Source organism: Mizuhopecten yessoensis, unplaced genomic scaffold (assembly GCF_002113885.1).
Source record: "Mizuhopecten yessoensis strain PY_sf001 unplaced genomic scaffold, ASM211388v2 scaffold11177, whole genome shotgun sequence".
NCBI lineage: Eukaryota > Metazoa > Mollusca > Bivalvia > Pectinida > Pectinidae > Mizuhopecten > Mizuhopecten yessoensis.
This window is the reverse complement of record NW_018408918.1, coordinates 1,314,684-1,325,869: the sequence shown is the minus strand read 5'-3', so window position 1 is coordinate 1,325,869 and position 11,186 is coordinate 1,314,684. Positions and strand designations below refer to the sequence as shown.

The window sequence follows — 11,186 nt, the reverse complement described above, 5'->3', positions numbered from 1 at the left end:
CCCACTCCCCTCCCCCATCCCCCTCCCCCCCTCCCCCTGCCTTTTGATACATCTCTGTGGCTTCTGCAATCTCCAGAGTTACGGTCCTTGCACTCCCTTTAATCTCTGCCAACGTCAAAAAGTAGTCCCGAATCACATGACCAAAAAATCATGTGATCCATCGTACAAAATGGCAGCCTCCATAGAAGACATGCCAAAGAAGTTGGAAAATATAGATTGTTTTGCCAAGAATGTGATAGTTTTTAAGTTGAGTGGGCGGAAGTTACATAGTGAAGGGTTCAATTCTAACTTACAACATATATTAGATACAACTGGCGATGTCATGAACAAATTATACGAAGCCGGCGATTCTTTTCATTTTCAAAGCTAAAAAAACACATTTATATTACTACGCTGAACAATACGCTTAAAATATAGTGCAGTATGTATATTCACACCTTACTACTTGTTAAAATTCGTTTAAAAAGTGATATGGCCAAGAAAATATTTTAAAGATGAAAAAAAGAAGTCACTGAAGATAAAATTATCACGATTTGAGACCAAATTTGGTTTTACAAGAATCTTGTAAAATCTGAGACGTTGACAGAGCTGTGTGTGATTGAAAAGGAACGACAACTCTGTGTAGAGATTGTGGCTTCTGGTGTATCTTTTATGGCCCAAACATACTTTAAACCCTTTTTTTTATCATATAGACCTGTACAACCTTTTTTTTTTTTGCGTTGAGGGTCTGTAAGAATGATACATGTACATTCAAGACAATAGACAAACAAACCCTGATGCCATATTAGTCTTTGCTTCTCATGCGATTAACAAGTGAAATTCTTTGGCCACAGAAATTAAATGTATCTTGAAAAAGTTGAATGAGACAGACAGTGAATATATGGAATTTGTGCTAAAGGTATTGTTAGCTTTTTTTAGCTATTTACAATCTTAATTCTTGCATGAGCAGTCCGTACATGTTGTATAAATCATTATTTAAACAGTGTCAGAACTATGAGATTATCTCCCTTGTCATGAAGTCTAACCTGAGCTTGCCACTTGCGCCAGAATCCACCTGCTCCTCGGAACGTTGGAACACCACTCTCTGCACTTACTCCAGCTCCAGTTAAAACCACAATGTGCTTGGCTTTGGCAAAATGTTCCCGGAACGTACTAATATCAGAGCTTGGTCGACCCTGGGGCTATATAGAAAAAGATTGAAGTTACATGTAGGATTTGATTACAATGTACTTTCAAAAAAAATAAAAAAATAGGTGTCAACACATAATGTACAATTGTCAATATAATTACAAATGTTACAACAAGATTGATATTAAATGTATCCAGCCATGAATGGCTTGTTGATACTTATAGAAACTATACAATATTACTTTCTAGGACTGACACAACTAAATCAGCCAATCAGCAAGTGTTTCATGCGTTTGTGATCCCTTCCTAAAATTTGTTCAGGTTTATTACAGTGCCTTCCAGTAATTTAAATTGATATTTCATTGTTGACATGTTTTTCATTTAATGAATGAAATCTACAGATATTTAATTTTAGTATAATATGTATAGTTTTAGTAGATTTTAATATGTGATGGCGGATTGGTATGGGGTCAAAAGTCAGGGGGTGTTCCGGTACCACTTCACCAGTTTGGCTTGTAAACTTTCAGTTGTCAAAAGGAGCTAGCTGACGCCTGTAGCGCTCTTATATGCCATTAAACCAGCCAAAAAATGCCTTTTGAAGCCCTTTTCAGGTTTGTATCTATATGAATCTAGACAGTTGTCACTCTAGTATTGAACTTCAAATATTAAAGCTACAATGTATTAGCTCCGAAGCTTAGTTATAACAGGGACGTATAATACTGTCCCTGGTTATAACATATATTAAATGATTTAGTTGTGAGAGTCTTTCTAGTATAAATTAACTTTATTATTATGAATTACATAATAATTCATATAAATTACTAAATGAGCTAAAAAGTGATTGATTGAACTGTTAACCGTTCACATCGTCTACACATCAATAAGTACAAGAACAAAGGATTAATATAATCTTAATGATTATTTTTTTAAGATTGTAGACGTGATTGGATGGTAATCTACACATTAACACCAATTCATTCACTCAAAATATATTCATGCTATTTATTAAGAGTTAAGTATAAGTTATGAAGTTATTAAAATTTGGTTATCATAATGTCATTTCCAATGTTTCATGTGTTATGACATCCCAATAACAATGTCATATATATAAATGAGAAAATAACCCAGATACATATTTATTATATATGTGATATATAATTCTTTGAACAACCTTTTTTGATAGAATAAAACAGAGACATATATTGGAACCTCTGCCTGTCAATTTATATATATACATGTATATAATTTACTCCGATCCTGCCCCGTTCCTGTAATTGCAATTCTTTTATCAAATATATCTTATACCCGATAATGATACTTAAATGTATCTAATATATATATTCATTAATGTATATAATAATTAATAGGTTTCTGCCCATTCCTGTAAATCGTCGAACCCGCTACATTGTATGGGCTCTTCGCATTAGATTATATTGCTATATAAACATTGATACCCCTTGTGTCAAGAATAATATTATTGTATTTATTGAACAATTCATATTTTAACTGTAACCGATTAAGAATCCATATACATATAAAATATATTGTTTTATTATTTTCATATATCTAAGTGAAATTTGATATAGAGGTGTATTATATTCACATTAACAACATATCTTCTGATGTCGCTTACTTAATCGATGAATTTTAGAGATATGTTCTGAAGACGCTTCTTCATATGTAGAGTTCTATTCACACACGTATGCCACGCCGCCGATCGTAATAATAAATTAATCATTTATCTCGATCATGATTTCAAATATTGAGCTGAAATTTGGAATATATATCAATAAAAGTCCAACTAACAACATATCTTCTGATGTCGCTTACTTTAGCGGGTAATTGTAACGATATTATCTGGCGACGCTTTCTACACTTTTCAAGCTAATACACACATGTGCCACGCCGCGATCGTAAAAATTCAATTCATCATAACTCGGTCATTTTATCAAATATCAAATTGAAATTTGGTACAGAGGTGTATTATAGTCATATTAACAACATATCTTCTGATGTCGCTTACTTTATTCAGTATTTTTAAAGATTATGTCTGGGGACGCTTGTTGTCACTTGAAGACGCTTGTTGTCGGTTGAAGACACTTTTAAGTGAGAATGCTTGCATGACCTCCCTCACCCGTTATAAATAATCTTTTTATGAACATTATTGGAAGTACCTTCACAAATCAATTCAACAGTTCAATCACGGAATTATATTGCTATCCAAGTCCTAGCCAGAGTTTCCTCTGGCCCCAGACTTAGACATTTTGACCAAACGTTCTGTATGTCAAAATGTCTGTCTGGTGTTAGGGTCAGAGGAAACTCGGGCTATCCAAGTCTGTGGTTCAATTTAAATAAGCACATGTGAAACAAAGCTTTAAAAATAAAACTATATCAGTATACGTAATATACAAAATGTAGTACTGTACCGCAGTAAAGCCAAGAAGCCGCCCGAACCGGTCAAACTCTGCAAATGGATCTTTCTGTGGCTTGCCAGCGTCTGCCATTATTGTACGAGGAAGTAGTCGACACAGAGACTGTCTGCAGTTTGCTAAGATATTCATTCGACTCCAGAGTAAATACTCTGTACAGCTACAATGTATGTTGTCAGGTTGTTAGGCTCCGGATGTGTAAATAAAATAAATTTGATTTATAACGACAGATAACGTGATATTATTTATAGTTATTTTGTTTGCATACAGGTAGGGTAGGACTATATTTAAAACTCTATATATCAATGTAAGAGGGGATTAGGAAAGCACAGGAAATATAACCCAGGTTTTTCCAACTCAGATATGATATTTTAACGACGTGGATTTATAATTCAAAATATCATACAGTGTAAACTAATACAGTATTTGAGATATCATACTTTTGGAAGATTTTGAAATGTATAAGTTACTAGTGTCATGCACCAGTACATGTGATCTCTGGTGAAGTTTCAAGAAAACCAGGTGAGAAATTTTGGTAAAGTTGAAACAGGATGTTGGACATGCTTGGTAATATATTACACAAATCACGGACAGGCCCGTTCCGGACCTCAAGAGGGGTCTTGCAGCCAACCAAAATTCAATTTCTTGGTTGTCCCAGAGACGTATATATTACAGCTCTGTAATATATATACGTCGCTGGTTGTCCGAGTTGCTCGCGTTTAGTAAAAGAGAAAAATGCTTCCGTGACCCAGGGATCTAGGAAAGGGGTATCACACAATCGGGATTTTTAAATTACGACAAAACTCCAGGCAAAGCCTCGGGTCAAGTTCTACCTGGTTTAAATACCCTCAGAGGAATTTCCAAACCATACACCCATACGCACACCACGGACCTATAGCTATTAGATCCAATGCCATGCCCATATACAGGTGCTGGACACACTTATATGATGTGTATATACAATTTGTACTATATAATACATTGTATTATACGTATACACATTACAGCAGGTATTGTGTATCCTATATAATCCGAAACCATGTATGTTGGGTATCCTTAGCTAACGTTATGAATTGCAATACTCTGACGTACAGTTGGACAGCTGTTAACATTTACATAACTATATTTTAGCATCAAATTTGTAAACGTAAAACAAAAGAATTAAGCAGAAATGTACATTATTTATTTAAGTGTAACATGTCGGTAAAAAGCTCATCAGAGTGAACACGATAGTAAACCATAACCCTTAACAAGTTATTTCATCTTTAATGTATAATGATGATAACATGGAACCTAAAAACTGACATTGATGAAATTTTGCCTTCGTCACAAAAACTCCTTATGTGTATATGCACGGAATTAGATTATTATTATTAGATTATCCAGAGACATATAAAGCCATGTAGTCCGTGGTATAAGTGCTAGTTTAAATACACAACAGGAAGCATTATTAATATATTGATGTAATACATATCCATTGTTTAATCCTAAAATTCTAAATGGGCAACTGTTTTAACGAATCTGCGCATAAACAAAACTAACTTTAACTCAAAATTGATTGAACTGAAAGCAAAATAAGAAAGAAGGAAGGGAATTTACCGGGATATTCCTTAAAAGTACAAGAAAATACGACCAGTGTTCGGGAAAGGTAAGCGTTTGGTCGACTCCATACAATGACACGTTATCAAGCTGAGAATCAAGATAACAGGTAGTGACACTGGAGGCCATATACGAGCATGATAAAATTTCATACCGCTCTAAGAAATGAAACATTTTTAAAGTAGTTAAATTCATGTTTTGTATCATAAAAATACTCAAATCTTCATCAAAATACTTCTCTCAAAACCGTACAAATGTCCATTAGCATACACCAATCAAGAAAACATGATATTCGGAGAAGGTCAATGAATATATCTCATCAACTGCGACATGTTTAGGGGATGTTACTATCAAGAAATGGAAGTTCGCGCCAGGAAAATCGAAATCGTCACTTATAAATGTGTAGTTTAGAACTAAGCTGTCCCTGTGGGTCACGTGGTAAGTTAAGATTGTGGTAAGCGGCTTATGTAGTCGGGTCTATGTAGTACTAAAATTAATACTCGGCCTCCTCTGCCCCGACCCAATATATATAAAAAAAAAAATCTCTCGTCGTCGGAAAGCTACGTTATCGCAGCTAGGGTCTATGTAATGTCGTTGATTTCAAGTTCACCAGGTTATATGTATATATATACGAGTGACGTTTTCATCAATTATTTCTATATTTAAAGCCAACCGATTATCGATTCATCTTAAAGCCAAATTGAAGGACTTGACAACATCTTTGTTGCCTGTTCTGATAAGCTCTAGCTTTGATAATGTCAGCCTCATTTGAAAGTATAAGTCGATCCAGAGAGTGGCAATGTTTGTCCCATTGTCTTCCCACCAATCTCAACAAAGGTGTTGACCAGGAACTCAATAAGTTCACGATTTTATCTTGGACTTTTTCATACTGTTTTTATACAAAATATCCTCCAAAATAATTCTCAACCATATGTATTTTTATGTTCAGAGAACAAAGACGCTCCTTCTTAGTTTGGTATGTGTATCTGTGGGTATACGGCGCAGGGTCCCTCAGGACATGTATCGCGTCGGTAATCTATAGTAGTTCTGAATGGTGAGGGTTCCTTTGAAACTTTTAAACCTTGCTGCCCTCCTTTGCACTTGCTCGAGTCTGTTTATGTCTTGATGTACGTAGGGGACTCAGACGACTGATCCGTACTCAAGGATGGACCTAACAAGGCGTATAAGTAGGCCGTTCTACGACATTCAGTTGGGCAACGTTTGAGGTTTCTGGTGATAAAACCGAGCGAGCAGTTCGCTTTCTTGACGTATGGAATTGTTCAGGGTCAAAAAGTCAAAAATTAGTTTTGAGAAAATTGACCAAAATATCTTTAGGGTTATTTACATCCCGATGAATCAATTTCGATTCTATATAATGCAGTGTCACGATTTGACTGAAATACTGATTAAATTATTTTAAGTGTTTAAGTCTGGAATTTTGATAATGGATTCTGTGAGCAACTAGAAGAGCCAACGGCAAAACGTATATAAGGATTGTGAAGTTTTGTAATCCAATACAAGCTTGGCAAGTCTGCATTTGGATAGATTGTAGTATAAAAGCATGACTGGCTAGCGTACTGTACATGTCTTTCTAAAATATTGGAAATTCGTAAGTGCAGGGTTTCCCGGCCTGATTATCAAGCAAGCATACTTCTTTCGCTGACAAGGATCAAGTAATAAGATGCTTTGTACGTTGACATAACCACATACTTACCATGCAGATTTTCAGTGAGTGTGGTTTAGACCTCGGGGCTAAGGAAAACGGACAAATATTTGATCCTCTAAGTGATGGACCCGGTAGATTTATCCACATTAGGCACGATCCCCATTCGGCATACTCTCGTTTTGCCAGTGAACTGACAGTCTTCAACGAAATGTATTAGTATCTTGTAAATTTGCATTCCAACTGATAGTTGGGAGGACCTTACATGAAAAACATTCGAAGTTTTCCGTTAGGAATATTTGTATTGGGAGGTGGAACCCAAGAACGTGCCAATTCGAACGTCATAAAAACCGATATTTGTCGAGTTTACTTTGTTGTTGAAAAGCTTGAAAACAATGTGTTTGTGCCACCCGACCACCTCATCACTTCATATACCTGTATACATTTGACTTCTGGTGTAGACAGTAGGGTATTACTGTTATTAATGACATCTTGCCCTTTGTTGACAATTTCGACTTTCTCGAATGTCAAGTTATCGAAGGTTCATGATTAAAAAATGTTCTCAATGTCATTCGACTTGGTGACTTTATATTCTTTCCTGGTTTTGATGAAGGCATCATGACGGGGGTCACATGCGGTACAGGATGTCCTTTTAATTTGTCAAGATTCTGTAGTGACGTGGTGGTATCCTTTTTTTAATTTTATTTATAAACCTGACTTTACTCCTCTAATTATAAATGTAAATACATTGATGACATCATAATATCTTATAGTTTACCATTGATTGCCTTTTCCTGGCCAAAGCTCATTGTCCATTACATCACAATATAAAAGAGAACCTCATTTAGGTGTCAAAAACATTGTAAAATTGCACGATGAAGCCTCATCATTAGAGGCGAAACTAGTCGGCCAAATAAACATACAAATCCACTTAATCGGTGACACTTGAGTATGTTGTGATAATTATCCTACTTTTGATGTATACATTATATAAAATGACCACTAATTTGGGGCTGTAATTTGCCCGTCTAGCTTCAGGAGTTTTACCAGTGATTTCCACCATCCTAATCATTCCAGGGGCTACTCTCACTAATTTTCTCTGCACCACTGTAATATGTCAAAATCAAAGGCTCTGTACACGCCAACTTGCAGAAGAAACCAGAACTACATGTAATCTGATCAATTGATGTACCTCAAAACCTTTGGGGTAGCGTAACGGTAAAATTAACCAACTTCGAAGTCGTCTCTCTCCTCTTTAATCTTGAACAGGTATCAGTCTTGCAATTGGTTCGTTTTTTTAGACCTGAAACCAATCAGATAGCTATCCTTGTGCTTTCAGTTTCATCATGACATATTCATAACAGGGGTGCAGAGGGATGCAAGAACGATTTCCACCTTTTGGTCCCTAGCATCACCAATGAGCTCTAGAAGGACGAAACAGCTGTATAGTACAGTGTCATTCATTTTTGGCATACTGTGTCAATTACCAAATTTTATTGGTGCAATGCAAACAAATATGAAGAAGGCATCAACCATATATATAAGCAAGGCAAGTGTTTATTCATGTTAATTTACAGTATAGAAACAGTAATATGATCTAGTACAATATGTGCAGTCTGTCACAGGAATCGTTCTCATCCCTTCAAACCCTCTCCACACACACACGGAACAGTGATGCACCTCTAATATACAGCAACAGTAAGTGTAAATATCACCCCTTCAACCAACAGTTAGTGAAATAAATAACAGGAGGTTTGCGTAAAAGAATGTCTAAATGAAAAATGCAACATTGTTGAAGTTTTAACGCTAAATATAGGCATAAACTGGAATTGTTTGCTCAAAAAGATATAAAAAAATCAACGCTATGCATATATGACATTGCTTAAACTAAGGTGTTTTCTAAAATAATTATATCAACATACGTTATTAAGAGATACAAAACAATGTGTATCTTAATATGCTTTTTCTCTCAACCTGTTGTAAATTCAGATTTCTTCTGTAATATTAACCAATATATAAAATGTTTACCTTTTTACTTGGAATACAAGGAAAAAAATTATATGCTTATAACTGGTAGCCAATACAAAAACAACACCACGAATTAGCAGCAAAAATGATATGTGACTTACAAATATACAGCTTTATTACCTCCGTAAAAAGTTTATTAAAACTATCCATTTCTTAATTACTTGACAAAAAAAAAACATGACTTGCTCAGATTCTAGATTTATTCAAATGTACCGATCTTGTAAGAAATGTTCAGTGATTTTTCATGTGTTCTTTTAAAAATGTGTACCAAATTGTCAAAAAAAAACCAACCAATTCTATGATTTGAAATTATCACCAATGAATAAATAATACAAAATTATCCATCTTCAAGCAGGTCTTTACAAAATACAATTTTATGTTTCGGCAAATAAAACTCTATACAACTGCTAAGCTTATCGCTCTTGTTTCTTTCAATATACATTCACCCTGTTATGAATCCACCCGTAAGTTTTTTTTCACTCTAAGAAATGTACATATTTTATTTGCTTTTTTCAAGGTACTTGTCTAAAGGCCAAAATAAAATGGGCTGAAGATCAATTGATCATTTTAAAGTAAATGGTACATGTATTTGACAACAGCAAAAACTAGTGTTTTCTTCTAAGACTTTTTAAAAGCTAACTCTCTGAAAACTTACTATTACAGTAACTCTTAGGTGAAAGCAACAAACTTCCAAATTTCAAAGTACACAATAAAACTTCACTGAAAACCCGACACACTTGATGTATCATATAAAAAGAAAAAGAAACAACTTTCTCCAGTTTTGCCCAAAATTAATGTACATTGTAACTTCATGATTATAATGTGAGTGTAAAAAAAATGATATTCCTATAGATAATTATAGATTATAAAATATTTAAGTAGGAAATAGTCAAAATATACTACATGTTTTATAATAAATATTGCTCTTAGTTTCGATACATTCATTTAGCTTGCACCTTGAACACTGTATCTCTTGCCTTAAACAATATAAACGTCTCTTTGCACAAAAACGTTCAGAGAGTTAAAGATATGACCACTTCTCTTGCATAACAGCACTTTCATTTTAATATGACCACTTCTCTTGCATAACAGCACTTTCATTTTAAAGCATTAATATAACATATAACAATAATACAGCAACTTGAACCTGTCAAGTGGTCTTATGCCTTGATCACAAGAACGCTAAACTTGCATCTTGGATCATATCATTGGCTCTTCTTTAAGAAATTTATAACAAACGCCCGTCTCTCCAGATGAGTTCAAAATTCTATACCAGAGAAAAAGTCCTTTCAAAACATTCTTACCATACATTTCATTTCAAGGAGGCCATTTTTTTTTACCTTGGATCTTTTCAAGTCTTGAAAACAAATTTCTTTTCATGCAGGTATTTCTGATATCATCGTAGAATAATTGGGTTATACATTTGAACATTTGTGCTAAAATCAATGCCCACTCTAGAATGGACTCGCGTCCATTGTTAGTGGTAAGTCTGGGCTCACAAGGTGACAATATTTTGGTGCACACTAGTACTACTTCAGCCAGCTGGCTGTAGTTTGAACTTTGTTCTAATATGCAAATCTCATTTCAGGGCTGTAACCAAGCTTTTCCAGATTGGGAATACAGGCAAAGTTGATCATAGGCGGGGGTCCACACATGATGATCATTGTGCTGTCTCCGGGGCCAGGAAGGTGGTCTTTGATCATGTCAGCGCTCACGAACCCCTTACTGTAGGTCCAATCTGTGGAAAGAATGGATAAAATTGGTATATTACATGTTAAGATGGTAGATTCCTTGTAGATTTTCATGGGTCAATGTTGATTCTGCCAAGGTTAGCCGAGTTTATTTTGAAAATTTTATCATTTAGTTGTTTTTTTCCTTCTCTCAATAACAACCATCAAGTAATTTCGTAATTTTCCAACCTTGTTTTAGTTCTACCAGTTGCCAACCTCTGTATGATTTGCTACAATTTTCTTGATTGATTCTGTGTTCAAACCAACTATTGATGTTACTCGTTTAAATCAAGGGACACCATCAAAAAGTGAAGTTAACAAGAGGCCCATGGGCCTTAACGGTCACCTGAGTCCTACAGTATTTATTTTTGTTGTTGAAATATGTACCAATTTAAGTAAAAAATAGTTAAGTATAATGTTAACTTAACTTTGTCAGGACCATGAGCTGATCATTCCTAGACCGATTTTAAATAAGATCGGCCTATTATTAATTGTTTTTAAGTTTAGAATAGGTATTTACAAAATAGCGACTGTGGTGGCCATATTGGATTTCTGATTGACCTGAAAAATAACAACACTTTGTCAGGACCATGAGTCGATCATTCCTAC

General features: G+C 34.8%; 2 protein-coding genes across 3 annotated transcripts in view; both read right to left on the bottom strand.

Moving 5' to 3' along the window:
* Nucleotides 1-4,111, bottom strand: part of LOC110440277 (NAD-dependent protein deacylase sirtuin-5, mitochondrial-like) — a 17,491-nt gene extending 13,380 nt beyond the window's left edge. The window contains exons 1-2 of the mRNA XM_021483251.1: nucleotides 3,555-4,111; nucleotides 982-1,181 (exon numbers count right to left, since the gene is read on the bottom strand). Of these exons, the coding sequence (XP_021338926.1) occupies nucleotides 982-1,181; nucleotides 3,555-3,689 (335 nt within the window). The 5' untranslated portion in view covers nucleotides 3,690-4,111. The remainder of the gene's footprint in view (nucleotides 1-981; nucleotides 1,182-3,554) is intronic.
* Nucleotides 4,112-8,356: 4,245 nt separating this feature from the next.
* The window catches only part of LOC110440265 (NADH-cytochrome b5 reductase 3-like), a 27,389-nt gene continuing 24,559 nt past the window's right edge, over nucleotides 8,357-11,186 (bottom strand). For both annotated transcript variants that reach the window (XM_021483237.1, XM_021483236.1), the window contains exon 8: nucleotides 8,357-10,585. In XM_021483237.1, the coding sequence (XP_021338912.1) occupies nucleotides 10,413-10,585 (173 nt within the window). In that variant the 3' untranslated portion in view covers nucleotides 8,357-10,412. The remainder of the gene's footprint in view (nucleotides 10,586-11,186) is intronic.